This window comes from Aythya ferina (genome assembly GCF_964211825.1).
Source record: "Aythya ferina genome assembly, chromosome: 2".
NCBI lineage: Eukaryota > Metazoa > Chordata > Aves > Anseriformes > Anatidae > Aythya > Aythya ferina.
This window is the reverse complement of record NC_140297.1, coordinates 81,853,509-81,876,499: the sequence shown is the minus strand read 5'-3', so window position 1 is coordinate 81,876,499 and position 22,991 is coordinate 81,853,509. Positions and strand designations below refer to the sequence as shown.

The 22,991-nt window shown below is 36.8% G+C and overlaps 1 protein-coding gene across 1 annotated transcript in view; it reads right to left on the bottom strand.

Moving 5' to 3' along the window:
- The window catches only part of GMDS (GDP-mannose 4,6-dehydratase), a 405,376-nt gene that overhangs the window by 319,616 nt on the left and 62,769 nt on the right, over nt 1–22,991 (bottom strand). Inside the window, exon 4 of the mRNA XM_084508158.1 lies at nt 19,749–19,858. Within this exon, the coding sequence (XP_084364284.1) occupies nt 19,749–19,858 (110 nt within the window). The remainder of the gene's footprint in view (nt 1–19,748; nt 19,859–22,991) is intronic.

Sequence of the window (22,991 nt, the reverse complement as noted above, 5' to 3'; positions counted from 1 at the left end):
AACTACAGATGCAGATCTTTAATAAATATCATTTTTTTCAACTCTGTAAACAACTCTGTGTTTTTCCCCTTCAAGTTACTCAGAATACTGAAATCCTCTGTTACTTGTGACAGAATTCTCCTCCCCCTTTTTCTCTGCTAACAATTCAACCATCTCCAATACATTTTAAGCTTTAAGTAAACATATTAACATCAAGGTAAAACCAGCATAACATATCAGGTCTAGTAACTCAATAACTGCATATACGTTGTTCCGGTGTGCCTTTTGTTCAGTTTTGTGAACAGCTTGACATCTGTACTTTACCATAACATTGCTGCTGATGAACAACAAGAAAAGTAATACTCAAAGATTCTCCGAGACAGAAAAGTAAAAGAACAGAGGCTCTGTTCTTCAAAGCCTGAAGAAGTTTTTATAGATGAAAACAATTTTTGGTGCATCTGTTTGCATCATAAATCTTCAAAACAAATCGGCTGTCTAAATAAATCACAATAGAATTATACAGGACTTCACACAATGAATTGCAAAGATTGTAACAAGCGAGCATCGCACCATTCCACATATCAGAACTTAAGGCTGCCTTCACTTCCCTACAGTCATTGGTGAGAGAAGAGTTAAAACCCTGGACTCCTACTTTTAGCCTAGTACTTTAACCGTTAGAATATGTGCCCTTCTAATCACCCTTTCACTCTTAAATTTTTTTCAAAAATGTTGATTATTTCACGGCTCCTATCTGCAGGACTCTAATGCAACTACAAGAAGTATTTAAGCTTAAGATTATCAAGTATTTTCAGGATATAGAAAGCAGGAAACAGCAACACATTATGTAATTCAACCATTTTATACTGCCATAATAAATATTTAGAAATTCCAAGACTCTAAAGAAGCCCTTCGTGCACAGTATCAGCATTCATCCCTTCAGGGTGTAACATGCAGACTGCTTCTCCATAGGGAGTTTTATCTTATTTCATTTTCGTACTGCATTCCACCTCTATGTCGCCAACCAAATTGTTTCCTGTTTTATTGTACAAAAGACCAAGAAAAAGTTTAGCAATCACTATCTACTTTTAATGCATACTGATGAAATTACATACGGTATCTAATATACCTACTGTTATTTAACTGTAAGAAACCAACAGGGTCACAGAAGGTCTAGAGAACTGCATTATTACACATGTCTAATACTTAAAAATACTTAAATGTGTATTGTAATTACTTCATTTCCATAGTAAAAAAAGTAATTTTTATTTCTTCTTTCAAGAATATTGCAACCTTGGGTACACTGTAACAATGAATAACTATTACGAACACTGGCACAATCCTGCTCTTCTGAAAAGCCTCAGTCTAACTGGCTATCATGATGAGCAAGTTGGGAAAACATACCTGTTCCAATTTTTTTAAATAAAATTATCCAAATAATAATTTTGTGTTAAAATGTTGCTATCATCACTTATTTGAAATACTTCAAGTCTGAAATAAAAATATATCTACAAAAAACATCCTGAAATAAATTGTGACAAACTGAGTTACAGAACCATCCTACATCCTAACAGTTCACTAGACCAAAAGGAGAACTGGAAGCGAAACGTACTAGCTCCCGAAATCTGCAATATCAATGTTACACTAAGCTTTGTCGGTCGTTGTTTCTAACAGACGTAATTTGTGGGTTTGATAGGATTCATATATAGCCAAACATTATATAATTAAGACACAGGGACCAGCAGCTCCTTCTGAAGAGCACACTAGTTAGCACATTAGTCAAAGATACAATGGAAATAATATCCCTCAGTACAAACATCTAAAGCAATATCTGCATTAGAGATGTTTACAGCTATAACCACTATCCTTGTGCCTATGCTTCTGATCCTGAAAGGAGTCACTATCATCTTGACTACCTGAATTAGCCATTACTATTGGTACACTGAACAAAACAGTGTGAACATTCACTTTTTGGTGCATTTAATGAAATTACTGCCTTGCTTTCTATCCAAGCAACGTATTTCAGTTCCCCTACAGAAACTGCCCCTGCAGGAAGAGGAGATGGGAGAAATCATGTTTTCTTCCTCCTATCAAAGGATCACGTTCTGGCTATGGTAAGAAACATTAAGTGGAGTGCTGATTTAACTGGATACATCAAGTGCTATATGCACCTGCAAAAGAAATGACAAAGTACCCTGTTGTCTTAGGCAAAAAGAAAGTCAACATAAAAGAACAACTAAAAAAAAAAAATCCAATGTGTGTTTTTCAAACAACAACAACAAAAAAAATCAGCCACCTCCATTAGCTTAGCTTACAATCATGTCATGTCTGGAGCATGCTAATAATAGTGCCTGACAAAGTAAAAACAGTTATCACATCGTGAAGTCTGAATTATTCCCACAGAACACAACACTTAAAAACAAAACTAAAGAATTTATTTTTCCAAAGCGGTTTTATAAACATAACCTAGTCATTAGAATATGCAAGTATGAAGTGACCCAGGCAATACTACTACTAAATGACTACAACACATACATTCTGCTAGGGAAACGTAAGCAGTTCTGAGAATTGCTTATCTTTGAATTGCTATGTTACAGCTCTTTGCTTTGAAGTAGGAAGCCAGAAAATGAAAGCTGTTGCTTTCTTCACTTCGTGTAGAACACCCATGGCCATGCACGTCAGTTGCCACAACAGCAGACCTTGCAGAAAAGGCAGTAACACTGAGGAGCTACAGTACTTGCTGCATGTAACTTGAAATTTATATTAGCAGCACACTTCCAATGGACAACCAACACATCCTCCTACTAGTCGATGTGGTTATGCGCTGCCATTTTTCACTGTGGAAATAAAGACAATTCTGACAGAAGCAGATGGATACTCTGCTTTTTTTTTTTTCTTTTTTTTTTTTTTTTTTTTTTTTAAATGAGCTAGCTCAAGGAACAGCAGCATCTTAGGTACAGCAGTTAGAATAGGTCAGAACTGGTTTGCAGCCAGCTTTGTTTTCATCTTTATGTATAACATAAAAAAAAAAAAAAAAAAAAAAAAAAAAAAACAGAAAAATACCATTCCTAAAACACTCCATGGTAATACTTTTTTAAAAAAAAAATTGAAACCAAAATAGCAGTAGCATTAGGGCATAAAGGCTGTGTTACAAGTCCTAGATGGGACTGAAGCAATCTAGTCAGGTACCAACACCAGTTCCACAGCACACATTTCTGTATGCTGGAGATCTCTCTTTTCTGAGCAACACCTGAGAAACATAGAGTAAAATAATTCCATTGTCTTCTATAACAATGTTAGTATGGTTAAAAAAAGATTTCTCTGTGGCACCTATAGTATCCAAAGTATTTAATATACAGCAAACAAACAGCCTCTCTTCCCTGCTTTCCCTCCATGTAGGCACCTATGCAGGTAAAATTTTGACTTTCTTGATCAGGGGGCCACACTAGCCAACAGCTACCTTTCTTCAGGTTTGACAGGGGTGCACAATATCATTCATTTTCAAACAGTTTAATACAGAAATTTGGTTCTGAAAGTTGCCTGGAGAATCGTTTTCTTCCAGGAGGAAATACTATAGCTTAAGATCTGACTCCTGCTAAGACCTGCATTTGGAAATCATAACCCTCTGAACTGTGGGTACACAGCTGCTGTGGAGCTCATGTTGTGAAAGGTGAGGATCATGTCTCCAGCACCTGGGATAAAGCCCAGATATGCCATTAGTAAACAACACATTCTCAGAGTGGACTTCATACAAAAAGAGAGATCTCAGGGTGAATGTAGTCACAGCATAACTGCATTTATTGGTGAGAATGAGGCCAGCTTCAGCTTTTGCATACTACATGGATGTGTATTTATGATGAGTCACAAATTACTGTGCATCCATTAATTTTATTTTATTTTATTAATTTTAAAAGGTGAGGTTCAGACTCACTTTTAGTCCTAAAAAGAAATAATGGAACATTTTTCCAGGACAAGGTAACACAGTTTGAGGGCAGAGAGTATATAGAAAATCAGTTCCTGTGTCAAAGTGGAAACATGTGCACGTAGTAGGCAGGAAAGGTGATGATGTTTCTTTTTCAAGTTTCATTGTGCTAGTATCATACTGTTTAACATGGAGACAAATAGGTGGCTTCCCCCATTTCCCCATATGTATCCTATATTCCCCTTCCCACCTAAGAAAGCCAGACCTGCAAAAAAGTACCCAGAAGTAAGAGTAGGTTGCTACAGATCACTGAGCTTTTGGTATCTGTGTATTTTGGATTTTTGCATCTTATTATTGTTGAAGATAGTTGTATGCACTGGACCCCCTGGGATAAGGTTTGGCCTATTTTTCAAGAGCTTGAAGATTAGGAGGTGGGAACAGATGGTTCTAGTCAAAGTCTTTTAAATCAGTTCCAAAGTGTAACATTTTCACATACTCTCCATGCTTACCACCCATCTAACAAAAAAGAAAAGAAAACTTAAATCAAAAAGTGACAGAAGAAGAGGAAAAAAAAAAGATGAAAGACTAATTCATTCAGTCTGGCTTTTGTACTTTTAACTTGGTAAGTTTTAATAGTAATGCAACACCCAATCTACTACACTTGTACTATTATCATTACATTTAGCTCATGACACGACAAATACTTGGAATCTTTAGCATTATTAATGCATAAAAAATAGCTTTGATAGCATTCCAAGTAATTCATCTGTGCCATACAATGCAACTAAACATTATAGCAATGCAGTTGAATGTGCATAGTGTAGTAACTAAATTTAATAAACAATTAGAGCACTCTTTTCTGCTCTGTCAGTAATTCCACGCATCTTTTATAAAAGTTTCCCACACACTGTTATAAAAAACAGGGAGAAGGAAAACAGAAATTGAGATAACATACATCTAATAGTTATAAAAAGAACAATGCATATAGTACACCCTCCAGATTTCACTGTCTGTCAGGAAAGCAATTTATCACTTTACAACACTATTTTAACCATAATTGCAACATGTTTCTATGGTAAGAGAAATACAGAGACTAGAACTCTACAGATCTTTCATTTTACATAAATCCTTTAAATTAGTCATTTACAAAATAACTATTTCCCGATTACCATCTCATTTTTAATCACAATTTCTTAAGCAAAATTTTTTAAAACAGGTTCTAAATGTTATATGACAATGTACAAGTATGTTATTACATGTACTAAAAAATATCTTACTAAAGAAACAAAGTACAGATAGGCCAGTACAGACTGTCAGAAAGATCTATGCTGTTTAGATTTGCATTTAGAGGTTGTACCTAAGTGCGCCTTTGCATTTACAGGCTATGCCTACAAATAAACGGTGCTTCATTTTAAACATACACCCACCCACATTGGTATCAAACATTTAACTACAATTTTATAGCATAAGGAAAAATTATATTAATTTAAAAAGTATAGTTTGATTGGATACAAATCTAATCGTGTTGTACAAAATACCTTACATAGGCTGAACGCTAAGCAAAAAAAACACTAACTCATGTTCAAGGACATACAATAAAAATGCTGTACAAACAGCAGTCCAAGTAAAACCAAAAATCATGTTAGAAAGCTTAGTCTGAAGTAAGGTATCTAACAGTACACTAGTGGAAGTAGACCAAAAATATCGTTACTTATCAACTGCTTCATTTAAAGCCCTCTCTATTATCACATACTGCAGTCCAAGAGCCATAAGCCACACCAGAGCTCTCCCAGAGCTTAGAAGACACAAGAAGAAATATCTTCTGTGCTGACAGTCTTGCAGTATAGTCTACACAACAGGTAGCGATGAGCACACAAATGAACTGAATGGCACACCTAAGCAAATTTCTAGTGATAGCCAGGTTTCTACACATGCACATACACCTTGGGAAGTTCTTTTCAAACTCATAGATATAGTGAATGAAAGCCACTTGAAAACATTTGAAAAGTCTTTATTCATAACATTTAATTATAATACGGAAACAGTTCTTCTTTAGGAATTTAATATTAAGTGTTCATCCTTCCACACCCTACAGAAGTGCCTGTCGACTTTAAAAACAAACAAACAAACAAAAAAAACAAACATAAATTAAAACTTAAGCTACATCTAAATTAAGGTTCAATTACCTGTTTGTCTTAAAACGTAATTATGTTTTCAAGATATTGTTCTAGTGACGTTTAAGTCTTCAAATTATTTATACTCCATGGCATTAGAAAGCCACATGTTTTGCTTTATTAACAGTACACATTGTGAACATGTTAACATCTAACAGTAAATATGCATACATAACATGTCATTAAGAAAGATACCCCCCCCCAAAAAAAAAAAAAAAGAGTTAACATTTGCTTACAGAAGTCAAGTTTAATCTATACGTGCTGACAGAAAGGATAATATATAGCAGACAATTTTTTTTTTTTATTTTTTTTTCTTTTCCTACGGGTCTCACCATATTAAACTTTCTTTGCTTCCCCTCCCACCTACTCTTTTGTTTTAAAGCAAAGCATTCTTGGATTAAAAAAAATAATTCAACTTTAATATGGAACCTCAGAATCAATGGCAAAATCACCCTTTGAATGAGGACAGGTTTTCATGTTAGATAGTGTTACATGCATTTTCAACCATTAAATTGCAAAAGTATTACTGTTCTTAGATTACTAAATATACACTGACACTATCATAAGTTATTTATATTGATCAGTTGCATGTCATTATTGTGAAATTTTGTCTTCAACATGACTTGATGCTAATCATCAGATTTCCAATTATTTATTTTAAGTTGAAGCACTGAAAAGAAAGTTCAATTCATTTGCTTTGATTTTTTTTAGTATAAATAAAGAATACCCTACACTAATATTTATAGAGGAATTCTAGTTCAGTACCTTAACCACAAATATAAGGCAATGAATTCTAAGTAATAGAGTACTCATACAATTTAAACAAGGTTAACAGTATGCAATTCTCAAAAACTACCTGAAGTTTTGGTCTTCATCTGACTTGTATGGCATTGTTTTAAATCTTACTTAGCATCCAGTGTTTAGAGTCCAACTTCCTAATGCATATTTCTCATCACCAAGCTATTTAATAAAAATATTGCAGCAAATATAGTAACATTGTAGCATGTAAATACTTGCTAATTTCATACATTAAATAACGATACTGAAGCATCTAAATTTGACAAGAGAAAAATTCACACTACCTAGAAATACTAGCATCTGAACAAAACCAAAGTATTAGGCACAGAACAGAGCAGTAACAAAAAAAACCAACACAAGTTAGAAATACTCCCAAGCACTGTACACAGAGTCCCCTCCATTGACTTCAGTGGCCTTTGGATCATACCTCATGACAAATCAATTACCTCTATTCTCTTTCAAGTAGAATTACTGCCACCACCTTCAGAAAAAAATCTAGTTTTCCAAAAGACCTGAAAGGTGATGGTTTTGTTTTGTTTTGTTTTGTTTTTTTTTGTTACAGAATTGCGTAGTACATTTGAAAAGAATTCTCGTTTATCAGCTATTTACATACCATATTGTTTCAATTAAGTTGGACTTTTTGAAATCAGCAGGAAGAATTATATACCATTTTATTTCAGATAAAACTGACAAGAACTGCTACTATAATTGAAGTTTATACATTGAAGAGATTACAGTGTAGAAGAGATCAGTATCATAAATAATTAGCATCTTATATTATCCTCTACTCAATGCAATTCTTAGTCTATTTTTGGTGGAATTGGTATTTTAGATAACATGGTTTTAGTAAACAATCTTTTACTAGCTCCATACACTCAGTGTGCTGAATGTATACAGTGTTTTCAGGAACTTTTTTTTTTCTTCAAGCTTTGCAATTAAATTTTACTACCCAGCTAACTAAATACATAGGTCGCATATATATGCCTTGTAATTAAAATACATCATTTCTAGAGGATGTTCTTTGCCACAATGCAGTTTTAGAGACAAGTCAAAGGAAGAAAGTATTACACCAGCATAAAATTAGAAATGCTCCACAGAACTCACTTATTACATAAACACAGAAAAAGCTTTTAAAAATCTAGAATATTAAGCATATTAAAATCTTTAAAGCAATGCTTCAAACTTCTAGCATCCTTTAATTTGTTTTTATATTCCTGTTTGATGCTGTGTTCTTTGTTCTGATGCTATGCCAGTGAAATTGCATCACCACGAAGCAACATTATGCAAGAATGTCTGGCTAAAATTAAAATGCTATTTCTTTGCATCACAGTTATAGCAAAAATGCAGTTTAGGCATTCACAATGCAATTATTCAAGTCAATATATTCAGTAAATGCTTAATGAAAAAATAAAGTAATGGAAAGCTAGTATGGATAGCTGTATAGCAAGAAAAGCCACCAGACTGCTCCTCCTTTTGCTAATTACAGTCTGGAGTCAGTCTGTTGCCAAAGATGCTCAATACAGCTATACATCAAAAAATGTCAAAGAAAAAAATAAAAGAAGTTGAAGAGTTCTTAATACAATGAGTTTAAAGAGGTATTTTGTGTGATAGCTTATTGTTCAGAAAAACACCTAACTCCTCTGCAAAACAAGCTGCACGTTAGGGCACAAACATTGATCAAGATTTTCCCCAGACCCAAGTGTTCCTAATACATAGTTCTTCATTTCTGAGGAGAACCAATCCATTTCCTGAATAATGTTTTTCCGTCTGCTAAAGCGTAACACAGCAGCATCAGAATAAAATATAACTGTAGCAACACTAAACAATCTGATTCCTGATTTGGACAGACTATGAATAAATACCAAGTGGACACTGTTTACAAAGTAAACACACATGAAGTAAACAGTTATCAAATTTATGGAAGAGAAACAGTTAAAAAGCAAAGACCTTGAGGGAATCTGTATAGAATTTTGCTAAAAACAGGAGGATGTAAATGATCCTAAACATCCCAAAATGACAATTTACTTTTTGCCTTTGTTTTAAAACATCACTATGTTGAACAATGATGTCTGTTCTTAACATTCCCAAAATTTACTGAAACTCGTGAAGCAACAAGAAGTTTCATTTCAGTTAAAGAATATAAATTGTTTCATCTTCAATTTCCAAAATGTTACAGGAAAAATAGAAACTTGTGTCCACAGACTGCAGTAACAGTGAAATTAATCCCTCCTAATGTAAATGCACGCTGTCATTACTGACCACACAGAATTTCTTAATCATAGGTTCTGTGATTTTAAGTGTGTACATCTCACTGCAACAATTCTTTAACAAAATCACTGTGTGCTTTACGTTCTCTGTGCTGCTTTATGCTGTAAAAAAGCCAAACCATTTCTACAACAAAATAGTTTATTTCGTTGTGCATGCCCATAAAACACACCAAGTAGCTTTAAGATGCACATTGCATTTCTTCCACTGATGAGGGAAGCTGAGAGGATGAACATACGTTTTTAAAACTGCATAAACCACAAAGCCAAGCTTACACAGAACAAAGAACAAATCTAGCATTACTCAGCAAGAAGAACAGAAACATGCACGCACACATACACCCCAGCAGTACTAATGATCCTAAAGGGAAAAAATACTGCTTTGTTATGCAAATACATCATTTCAGAAATTGAGAAAATTAAATGATGTCATTCAAGCTAACATCCCTACCTCAATGGAAAGGAGGCAAGAGACACCAACCCCCCCCCCCCCCCCCCCAAGCACTCATTTCAATGGTGTTTTGCTTAAATAGGATCCTGCAGCACTTAGCCCCAAGAAGAACTGGGGAACAAACTTCGGAACTGCTTATTTTAAAAATATAACATCTGTTTTTCCAACCTAGTTTATCTGAATAACCAACGCAATACATGTACTATCATGTATTCACAGGTATTTCACAGAATTTCATTTACAATGCAACTTAGTTAATGGTTTCTAAATATATAAGAACAAGTATATTTTTAATTCCAATAATTTAATGTACAACAATTGAAGTGTGCTACGAGGCACAATAAGGATTTTAAAATGTGATATAACAAATTAATTTGATACTTAACAAGAGTAAATGCATTAAGGTAGCTTCATGTTATTACTCATCTAAATAAAATCACATGTATTCTGTAACAGCAGTGCTTAACGTTCAAATAACAGGCATAGCATATAATTGCACATAATCAACAGTTTCTTAGAATTGTCAAAGCACTTCAATTTTAAAGAAAAAAACAAAAGAAAAAGCACAAAACACATGCAGACTTACTCTACAGCTGCATGAACAACAATTTAATCATCATGAATAAACTCCAGAAATCAAAGCTATTCTATGTATAATAAAACTATGGAGAATGAACGATACCAAAAGTCACCTACACTTCCGTAAACCTGCATTACCCTCTGATCTCAGTATGCTGTAGCAGCTAGCTTTAGCTGATACACTTCAAAGTGAATTAAATGCTTTTCTTCCAACTTCTTAGAAATAAATTATGCTATAGGTTGTTTTTTCATATTAGCCTGCTGAAGGAGGTGAACGGATCGCTAAAACACCAAGTATGAGAAAAAAGAAACATTAGTTATCAATAGAAACCTGCCAGGTATCACCAAGCTGTTGTTATAACAGCTTTTCAGTCAATTTGGTTACAAAAGCATCTGCTTATAGAAAGTAAAACTTTAATGAGGTACATCAGAAAAATAAACACTGAAGCTATGCTTACACAGGATGGTAGCACTCACACAGCCATATCAGAAATAAAGTGCTTTATGACTAAGACAGCACCCTATCTTGGCTTTTCCAGCCTTGACATAATCTCTAGACTACTCCAGTCACACTATAATATTCATTTTTAAGGCTTCTATTCTTCTACAAGATCTTAAAATCCCAGGTCTTGAACAATCACTGACATCAAAGTCTAAGCCTTCAATATAGACAATTCTACCTCTATCTTGAGAAAGCCCTACTACAAAATTTTAGAAGCAGACGAGCATACAAAAGCCTCTTTAATACCTAGATGACCGTGTTTTGCAGCCATTTATTTCGTACATAATAAATATTAAGTCAAGCATTGTACAGCTATTATTAATCAAACACTTCTAGAGACAGATCTGCACCTTGGCTCATTTTAACAGCAAATCTAATTTGGGGGATCAGGGCATAACAGACTGCAGCTCTTTCAAAAAAAAAAAAAAAAAAAAAAAAAAGCTGACATTTGAGCAAACGTTACCAAAGAATGCTCGCCTGACTGAGGACTGACATTTCCTTTCTCTAACTTGCTTAACTAAAAAATAGGCATTCTGGCCAATTCCTACAGTACCCCAAGGCAGCTGTATATTACTTTCAGTTGCAACTTGTGAATACTTTCTTTTTCTTTCTGTCTCTTTATTTTGACATGCATATTATGTTAGCTGATTTCAATCATGTTGCATGAGTGGATGACATACCTTAAAAGATTAAGTTTTGCCACCTGGGACTATTCCAGAAATTCAGTACTTTATAGCATCTCATACCCTTCTTCATCCTCTTTGCGCTCGCATTATCAATAGTAGCTTTCTTTCCTATTTTATGCCTAACTACAAGTTGTTCAAGGCTGCAGTTGATACAAGTCAGCTTGAAGTGTCATTCCTCTTTCATTCCCATTACACGATGTGGCTGCCCTATTGTATACAACACTCTGCTGCCATCTATTTGACAGAAAAAATACAACTGCATGAATGCCACAAGTGTTTGCCTTCCCTTTCCACCAGCTTTCTCTTCCCCTACAGCAGCTGTTGGAGGAAAAACTATCAAGGACCTTTTCATCACTTCTCCCTGCTCATCCCCAGATTCAGAAATCAGTTCAGCAATTATTTTCGCACTTAGAAAGTGCTACAATTCAAGGAGAGGTGCACAAATTATATGAACATATATTTATTAACCATTCAGTTTAACATCATTTATGTCCTTAAACATGATTCCAATTCTGAAATTTGTTTTGAAGCTTTTTTTTTTTTTTTTTTTTTTTTTTTTAAGTTTACTTATGTAGCAGCAGAGCTAATTGAGGGCTTGATTTCAACAACAGCTACCTAGACCTAATCAGGGCCACAGCACCGAATGAACATGGATTCCACTGCAGCCCCCTGCTACTACACCAGATTCAAAATTCAGAAGTCAGTCAGGAAGTCAAATTACGGAGCCTTAAAGCAGAAACCACACACAAAGCAGGAGATGAAGGAGCTGGTACTTTATCCGTCATCAGGGTCACAAAGATAAACACCACTTCATTCATCACAGGGTTCAGCCTGCTTTGTATGCAACTGCACAACACAGGAACAGCAGTTAAAAAATGTCCCTTACTTGCATTTGCAAGAGACACCCACTGAAGCCACAAAGAAACCTGAAAGAAATCTATAATCTTCAGTTACAGAACCATGACATTGTGCTATTTAATTTCCAAGCCATGTGGAAAAGTCCTCAGTCTGGTCTTTTTGACATCTGATTAAAATCTGAAATACTTTTTAGTTTTTTCAAAAAAACATGATTATTTACATGTATCATGTAAAAAAAAAAAAAAAAAAAAAAAAAAAAAGAGAGAGAAAGCAACTTATTAGTAAAAATGTGCTTTGCATTTACCCTGGAAGTGATCCGTAAGAAAAAACAAAGGCAAAGATCAAAAAAGCAAAACCCTAACAAGTTATCATAGAAACCACCAAAAAAGCATACAAATTCATGCTGTTTTCTAGAGAAAGGGGAGGGGGGGGGGTAATATTCCCTGGGAGCATGAGCAGGGAGAAGATTTTTGTTGAGGGAAGGGGCAGGTAAGGAGAAAGCAAGAGAGGTAGAACAGGAGGGCACAGAGACAATACTAACACACAGCAGTCATGAGATATTCTGTGGTGTTAAAACATGCCCATAAACCTAATGCCCTAATTTTCTCATTGGTATTGACATAAAGAGTACTTGGTTTGGGGAGCTATTTGTTAACGCTTATATTTGCTAATAACTCTAATACATACTAGTAACACCAGGCGTGTTATTCCATTGTTCTTTTCATGTATTCGCAGCCATAATGCCTGTATTTAGCTATTAAAGTTAATCTGCTTAATAAAATTAATAGTCGCGCTAAGCTACTAAACATTTTGGTTTAGATCTATTTAGTCTGACCATACAGGCCACAATTACAAAGACCGTGTGAAGTGCCATAAATATTTAGTGGGTCAAATGAAGAACCATACAAAATGGCAATTGTTACTTATTACTGGAATTGCCTTTCTTTCTATGCTAAACACAAAATCTGTTTGAACAGGTAATGTAAGTATTACATTAAAAAAAAAAATCACACAATAATTCAAGTGTAAAACTAGCTAAAATTTGATTGCTTAAAAGGAGTCAGATTGCTTAAGGAGTTTGCAAGCTACACACAGAACACTGCATGCAAGCGTTAGTAAGCAGAACTCAGGAGGCTTATTCTGCCCTCTGGTGCACTACAACTTCATCCCACAAGGACACAGCATCCCGGACAGAGCTCAGGAAAACACCCGAGTAATTCCAGCAGCCTCAAGTTAAAGTGGTTATAGGGTGTGCTGAGCTACATTAAGATTGCTCAGCACTTGACAGGATCATATCCTTGGTATCTACCAGCATCAGCAAACGCCATAAAGCATTCTGGGGGACAGAAAGTAGCCCAGCCAATTCTTATTCCTCTGTATTTACAGCAGAGATACTAATTGCCCTGGCTAATAACCAAGACACCATCACTTGAGGCAGTGTAAAAGCACGGGATTTGCTCTTTTGCGTAACAATTTTCATGCAAGGCTGTGTTTGTGAGGCTGGTGTGATAAGCTGCCACGACCAACGAACAGGTGACAGGAGATGGACATGTACCCAAGCATGCCACAGAGCATGGTGCTAGAGGGCTGCACGGGGCAATCCTAAGCAGAAGTACCCGGGGGCCAAGGGTTCTCTATTTATAGCCTTGTCATACCACAAATCAGGTCGGGGAACTAACTTCTTGGCTAATAACATGAACGGCCATACATGCTAAATTAGGAGCAATTTGATATCATCTTGAGACAATAAAATATTCTATAAAGCATAACTATAAAATTCTTCAACTCCATAAAATTAAGGTACATTAGGCCTACTTTTGCCTATGAATAAGTATTACATCTCTACAAAAGAGTGCTGCTAATATTCTTTTCAATTAGGTAGACTGGATCTTGTTACACAGAACAGGCAAACTACTTGTTTTATAAAATGCAAAAATTCCATTTGTTTTCCAAGCAGCTGTGAGCTTCTGTGACATTTATAACAAAACCTACGCAATAAAACTACAGCAGAACATGGTATACTGAACAGTAAGAACCATGAGGTACAGTATACAAAACATTCATTATGCAAAATGTAATGCACAATTTAAGCCTTGTTACTAACGCAGGATTTTAGAAAAATTGCCATCAGTTCCTTGAGTTACCTGGCCTGCAATTTCACACAGGTGAGACTGCAAACTAAAAAGCAACTTTTGCCACAAGTCAGCACTGCAGAACTAGAACTATTTGCCTCAGTATACAGTTGGAATATGAGCACACAAGTGGCATTAATATTACTGATTGGTATTGATTGGTAATAAAAATCCACCCTACAAACTAGCAGGGAACATTTCTGTTTAACAGACTACAATACTAAAACAGCATTTCTCCAGCACAAAAAAAAAAAAAAAAGAAAAAAGTATTTTCAGAACTAATCTACCAAATAGGCAATGCCTAACTTAAAGTTACTTTAGTGCAATGTTACTGAAATGGTTAAAGCTAAACCAAACCAAGTTTAAGGATTTTCAAAATAAGGGTCCTAGCAAAGAGCTGTTCTATACAGAATGCAAGTTCTCCCAACCTGGCTACAGATCCTGAAAGCATCACAGAATGGAATCAGGAGACTTTGGTTCTCAGTTCTGCCTTACTTCTGGGCTATGTTATTTAAAGTTGTGCCTTGACCTTCCTCATAGCTAAGTACTCACCAGACACACTGTGGAAGCAGCATCTTCATGAGACTGCCTCAGAGTAACACCATCCTCTCCTACATTGATTTTTCTCAAATTATTTTCAACCATTTAATTAAATGAATATAAAGTGGTTGAGGAAACCAAACCGTCCCCCTAGTATCTATGATAAAACCTGCGGGAGAGAGACAACAATATTTCTAAGTATTTGATACAAGTGTACCCTGAACAGAAGGATGCTAGCTTCGAGGCTGTGTCCCAAACACAGCCTTCCTCACCATAAAGTAACACAGCACCACATGCTCCCAGCAGTGTTCAAAAGCACTGTTACAACTGCAGGAAAATGGAACCTGTAAGAGTGTGGTGGGAAGTAAGGAGGAAGCCCTGTCTTCCATAAGGTTCCTCAAGCCAGGAGCAGTCCAGGTACACAAGCAGGCTTTACAACATGTAGTAGGAAGGCCTTCTTCAGCTAACTAGAATAAACTTTACATTCATAGGCTTTGGTCCTCATGGAGGACTTTCACCATCCTTGTATCTGCTGTAGGAATAACGCAGCAGGGCACAAGCAATCCAAGAGGTTTCCTGAGTGCATTAATAAGTTCCTGACATACATGACTGAATAACCAACAAGGGGAAATGCTATAAAGACCTGATTCTTACAGACATGGAAGAACTAGCTAGGGCATCCTGGCATCCTTGGCTGCAGTGTCTGAGACTGTGGAGTTCATTGATCCTGACAGGAGGGTGCAAGACACAAAGCAGGATGACAATCCTCGACTTCAGAAGAGCAAATTTTGGACTGTTCAGGGATCTGCTTGGTACGATACCATTGGATACAGCCCTCAAAAGAAGAGGGATCTAGGGGAGCTCAGTGATTTTCTAAGATCTCCTCTTCCATGCTCAGGAACAGTCCATCCCAACTCCCATTCCATCCAACCCCACTACTGTGAGCTGAAAATTAATTCCTGCACATCTCCTAGCACCCATATGTTTACAATGAATTAAAACTAATTAAAACTGAGCAGAATGTAGACTAAAGATGAAGAAAGTAAACTTGTACACATCTTGCCAGGTAAAGAATAGAGCATTAACTGACTTTTTAAACATAGTTAGGTGCAAGTAAGATACTGCCCTTCAATGCTGCATGTGCAAGGAACACCTACCACAGAAAAGCCAACTTGTTTTCATCTCATAAAACACATTTGCTATGAAATTTCTACCAACAAACCCCAACAGTAAGTAGGCAAAATCCAGGTTGCTAACTCAAAGCAGTTTAAAAAAGTAAATGGAACAGTTGTGGCTATCTGCACTACAGACCCGTGGGACTAGACTATTTAATACATAGCTACTGGGATAACAACAGCACCAAAACTGGAGTCATTTCTTCAGTCCCATATGTAACTGCTCAGTGCAGTTTAAAGTGCTGAAAGCAAAAGTCCACCAGTACAACACAACTCAAAGCACAAATCTTACAGCATAGTCAGCAGTGGCAGAATCCTTGTCCTTTAGAGAAAAACAGTTTCAAGTTTACATCTGTGTGCATCTACTGAAGCACTATGAAGAAAGGACTTTTTAGCCAACCTAGCATTTGGATAATTGAACTTGAAGGCATTTAACAGATGGATACAAGCAGAGTTTTGGTAACTATTTAGATTCAGCCATCTGTATGCTACCTATGCACAATAATCTGTTATTATTTAGAGTCAATACACTGTGAACAATTATTCCAACAAAACTTCAATGAAAGCAAATCATGATTAGCACAGTGGATTCCCAAAGCACCAAAAGCGAGAGCAGCAAGACATACAAAGACTGGATGGAGAACATGAGGCTAAGTTGCCTATTTAGTAGCTACGAAGTGAATGTGCTACTGTTTTCTGAACACCCAGTGCGGAAGTTACAGTACGGATAGCTAATCCCCATTCCTCATCAAAACAGACAGGAATGCACACTGGATAATTTGTTCCTACTGATGATATCATTCTGTTAAGTTTAGTGTTTTTAATCATGAGTAAGTTTCAGCCTTCTCTCACTTTCTCCCATGCACAAGATCAGATCAGCCTCTCAGTGACCTACTTTATGAGTCATAATCCTCACTATTTATGATTCAGAAAAACGTCTTCTCTGACAGTATTTCCCAGACTACCGTGGGTTCATTCCAAGAACCAATTTCATCTTCATTGGTTTCCTACAGGAAACCAGACCAACTTCCTATTATTTTGTTTTCCTTCATTTCAGCATGGGCTCACATAAAACTAACTGGAAGTGAGAGCACTAGAAAAAAAAAAAAACTTTATTCTACATAAACACAAGCCAACATAAACACAACCAAAAAAATACTGAAGACGTCACTGGTTGAAAGTGACCTGAATGTGAAGCAAACTATGATTAGAAGACTTTTTCTTCCTTCCCCAAACACCATGCATGCAGGTAGAAGGGGTAAATTTACATAAGCAAAGTTTAAGGGCAAGAAATGTTCAGTTTGGAGTGAAGACATTCACTTCTAACAGGTTTTCAAGTTCTCACCCCTCTCCTCTTCTAACACTGGGAATTGTTTTAAAACTGTGAAGACTGTTGGACAGCTTTTAGGTACTATCAGTACCATAGTGCAGTCCCCCAGTCAGCGCTGTCAGGCTTGGAGTACCTAGGTTCTTCCCCTAACTACAAAAGCAGAAGCATTACTGGAGATGTTAGGAAGCACGATAAGCACCCCCTAAAGAAGCCCCTGCCTAGACTTCACCTATGTGCAGCAGGGCTTCTTAACATTGTTTAAATATTGGTCTGCTGCATTCAAGCTAGCTTCTGAAAAAGCTGTTTTGATTTCCCTTCACTGTGCTCCGAGGCACTCTGGATCTCTAAAAACCAAGATTCAGCGCCAGATCCACACGGGCTCAGAAAGTTCATCCAGTGAAATACTTGAGGAATCAACTTTCCCAGAGCCCATGGCAGCGTTATGCAAGAACCTACTGCTGCATAACCAGCACCACCCCTTTGCTACCTCCCAGTGCTGTGATTTGAGCTGCTGGCAGATGCAGCAAGCATATGGATATAGTTTTGGTCTAGAACATCAGAACCATGTTAACAACCCCTAGGGGCAGAAGCCAATTCCACAGAGATTGTTAACCAACGCGCTGGTTTAAGAAGCAAAGTGCTGGAACACCCAACCATAGGCTGCAAATAACTTGCAAGGTTTGCTGGTTCAGGTTTCATTCTGCAAAGCAGCAGATAAACTGTCTTCTGGACCAGAGCTGCCCTTGGAGTCATGTAGCCTTGTTCCTACGATGCTGTACCCAAGCTAATAAACCTAACCAGACCCATGTGTAGCACAGAGCAAACTGGATAATTCAATCATGCAAGCAATTTGAAAGCAAGATTATTCCCATTTCATCTCTATATTCTGCCGTGTGCCTTGTCAATAACTGGAGTCTTTCAGCATGATTTCCTCATGGGTTTCCAGGCTTGCAGATTGATAAGAGCAACACATTGCTTTTTGTAGGAAGGCTGACTTACAAAACCGAAGCCAAACTCATTTTCATAAAGCTAAATGCTCCTTCAGTTTTCCCCTCAAGAGAGGCTAGGGAATTTTACTGCTTAAGAATACATTCTGTTGTGGTTTAACCCAACAGGCAGCTAAGCACCACACAGCCATTCACTCACTTCCCCCAGGTGGGATGGGTGAGAGAATCTGCAAAAAGGTAAAACTTGTCAGTTGAGATAAAGACAGTTTAATAGGACAGAAAAGGATGGGAAATTAATAATAATAATAGAATACACAAAGCAAGAGATGCACAAGGCACTTGCCCATCACCTGTTGACCAATGCCCAGCCAGTCCTGAAGCAGCAGCAGCCCCCTGCCCATCCAGCTCCCCCCAGTTTTATTGCTCATCACGACACCACACAGTGCAAGGCATCCCCTTGGCCAGTTTCAGTCAGCTGAACTGGTTCCCTTCTCCCACAGCTTCTTGTGTAGCCCCAGCCTCCTCCTGGCAGGGCAGCGTGAGAAGCTGGAAAGTACTTTACTCAGTGTAAGTACTACTCAGAAACAACTAAAACATTGGTTGTTATCAGTATTATTCTCATCCCAAATCCAAAACACAGCACCATACCAGCTACTAGGAAGAAAATTAATTCTATCCCAGCTGAAACCAGGACGCTTTCTTATTGCACACATTTAGGAAGGATGTAAGCATAACAATTTGCTACTTGGCCATCAGTTTTAGTTTGTAATCACAACATGGAGTCTGAATGAGGTTTTGCAAGTTTACCCATTAGTGAAATGAGTTGAAAACAAAGTAATATAGCCTAACACATGCAAAATGTAAATGGAAGTTTTTTGCTCTACTGTTTATACTCCATTGTGATACAGCAGTATTTGCCCTGGTCATGTACTTTTTGTTTCAGTTTACATAACTTGACTTTCCAACCAGAAGTAGTAATAATGCCGTAAGTGGTAGCAAAGCTGTTTTCTCTTTTTATAGATCAGTCTTTCAAAAAATGCCATGTGCATGATAATTGGTATACGTGAAGCATTTTTGCAAGTGACAGATATATGCATCAATTTTAATGCAAATAGAATAATGTGGTTCTAACCATAGTCTGACCTAGCTATATATTGTACAACTTTTCCACTAGGGTTGATCTGTGGCATGCTGTGCAGCAGAAGTTGTTTCAAATAGTAGAAAAATCAGACTTCTAAACTCACGCAATAATTCAGCACCACAGAAAACACAACTATCTTGATTTAAGGCAATATTTAAAATGTAAAAGTGTTGTTAAAATTGTTACAAATGCTGCAGGCCAAAACAATCAAAGCAGTATACCACCAGTGGCAGTAATGAACATTCTTGATTTTCAGTGCTAGACATTACTTACCTTAACATGGCTCTGAGCTCCAAGGTTGTATATCTCAGTGGGTTTGACTTCATTAATGATCTTCACCAGGCAGGTGCTGTCCGTGAGGTCACCATAGTGCAGTTTCATGTCTTCAGAGTTTAAGAACACACCATTAATACACTTTAATGCCAAAACAATACAGCATTCTTGGTCCAGACCCTATTCCAAGTTTAAAGTCCAAATAAACACTTATCGGTAAAAGTTAAGAGAGCATTGGATAAGTAAAATTTTGCTTTTCTTCTTCTTTAGGCACAGTACTGATATCCCTGCAGGAGTAATAAATATCATTTTAGATTATCTTTTGAATAATATGATTTACCTAGCAACATTTACATCATCTCTTCAATAGCTTACACTTCATTAACCCAAGTTAAATAAATTTGATCAATGTCATACTGAATTTCAACCACACACAAAAAAAAAAGAGCATTCTAGTTTGGGGCTTCCAATCCTTCTTTTGCAGACATTTTTACGAACTTAAGCATACATGACAGCTTTCTCCTCCTTTCCAAAGTGATACCCATGTTTAAGCCCCTCACTGAAAATAATTTCATAACACAGCTACCAAAAAAAGGTACAAAAATGCCTAGGCTTCCTGTAAGGTGAACATTTAGGTAACATTAATGTACAATTACGGTGACATTAATGTACAATTCAGTGCACAACTGATTTTGTATTTTACAGATCTCGATACACAGTGGAAAGTTATTTCACAAGAAACTGTAATATCAATAAAACATTCTTCATAGCATTACACACAAGTCTCAGATGTGGTTAGTCAGACAGCCATTGTTTAGATCTTTCCTGATTGAGTTTCTAATTTGTGTGTGAAAAAGTGCATAAGAACATGAGTACACTCCCTGTAAAAATTAATACAGCGCGTTGCAATGGCTTATTAACTTGTCCTTGGTTTCATACTAACCTGTCAAGACCTCATCCAAAAGTGAAAATCACTCTGATAAAAATAGATCTTACTTTCCTCTTTAAAAACAAGCAAACAAATTATATCACCACACTGCTACTCATATATTTATTCAAAAAAATAAAAATGTTGCAACTATAGATGAATTAGCCTTTACACTTAGATGTCATATTTACATTTATTTTCATTTGATAATGTTTTTGACTGTATTCAATTTATGTTTACATTTCCTTTTTATCTTGGAGATAAGGCCATCATATTTCAGTACAATTCAGCTATCTTCTCACTTGACGATGATCACTTTTTTGGGGGCAGTATCATCCATAGATGTAACCATCTTTCAACCCCCAAACTAAAACACCAGGTTTGTTATGAGAGACTACCATTTTTAAAACACCGTTCAGGTATGCCAGTTGCGTTTTTAAGCTGGCGCTTTTTCTTTTAAATAGTTTAAGAAGGCAAGTAACAGGTCACAGTTCTCAGGTGTTCGGTTTTGTACATTCCTCCTGTTTCAACAGGTGATTAAGGCTCCTCAAGTTGATAAAGTCAGAGTCCAACAGGCCACAATATATTCCTGAAATCTGCTTGTATGTCTGCATTGCTTGAAAAAAGTATAGTTCTGAAAAAGACTTCAGACCCAGTTGAAACTGTGGCTAACAAGTAAGACACATTATCATTCTCTTAAAAAATAACTGACTACATTTGAGGGATGGCAAGAAGCTCTCTGTATACACATCCATTAACCACAATGTGGACTACCTTCATTACTGCCACTAATGCTACGTGAAAGAACCCCACCATATTTCCACTTGCAGGGAATTCAACTCTTCTGCTTCCAAAACGAAATTCAAGTTCTGCCCATGGACTGCAGCATGCACAACATCCCAAACAGTTGTAAAACAAAAACATTTGGATATTGGTGTTAATCTGTAATCCTCAAAACTGTTGGTGTTCAGATCACCATAATGACTGCTGCATTTTTTTTTTTTCTTGCAACACTAGAGACCACTAGCAAGCATTACTTAAGCGTTTTCTGATGGCAGTTACAACTTTTTTCAAGACAACTCCATGGGCTGGTGGGAGCAGTGAAGAATTTAAATGCACCAGAAAAGAAAGGTTCCCCTAAGCAACAGGGGCAGTCCTGTTTTCCTCTTCTTATTTCATCTGGGAGTTAAATGCAATCTCCCTGAGCGCTGGACCAGCCTTCAGGAGAGAAGGCTTTGGAGAAAGATGCCATTACAAGAAGAGGCTCCAGATCTGAAAAAGTGGCTTCCTCCCCAGGCTCAGCAGCAGCAGAGCAAAAAAGAGGTGCCACAGAAGAGCTCCCTCTTCATATGCTAAGGACATCCACTTCTGCCATCATCCCCAGGCCAGAGAGCAGTCTTGGAGCTTCCCAAAGGGAAGGGGGGCTGCCAGCTGGGTTGAGCTAAGCAGAGATGCTCTCCCATGGTTAATTTATATTTAAAGCTCTCACTGTGTGCCTATTTTGGTCTACCATCATCCTCAAAGTTTCTTGGTTGAATGCCTTTTTTGAAGGGTAGGTCTTGTTCATTTTCTGACCCATGAGAAAAAGAGGTCTTTCAAGAGTAATATGCTAAGATATGCTAAGTGGGAAGGCCTACTAGAAATGGGGTTTACTGGGTGCAAAGACTTATAAATACAGATTAAATATCAACACCTTTGGGTAAGCAGTGGTAGGCATTAATAAAGTTGTTAACAAAGTTGTCCATTCTAAAAGCCTCCTCATCAAGCAGTAGCTGCAGGGCTTGCTTCTGGGAACCTTGTTTTCCTTCGTGTTTTTCCTGCTTTTTTGGGATGAAGAGAATCACTGTCTATGAAGATCATCTACCCCCTGCGATGTGTAATCAGTTCTTCATGGGAAGAACACATGGCAAACAAGTTTAGAGTTTGTTCACATCAACTACTATTGCTTCTTTGCTTCCTCTGCTACTGCCTGGAAACTCATTGTTTCAAGCCAGTTGCCATGGAGCAGCCTTTCCTGAGATTCCAAATGCAATTCCTCCTCTTTCAATTCACATGGCTACATTCTTCAGTTAAAGGAAAATGAGATAAGTGGGGTGAAACACTTCAGGTCTGCTTTCTTTGTTCCCTTCTTCTATCCCTTTCCTTAAATGTTTGTATGCATACTATTTGTGATATGCATTTTCTTCTCAAATCACTTTTCATACTCACAAGATGGTCCTCACAATATATAGGCTCTTTTATTCATTTATTTACTTGTTTAGCCTGATTTTACCTTGTAAGCCATAAATTTAAGTCATGGGATACAGTTCTTATGT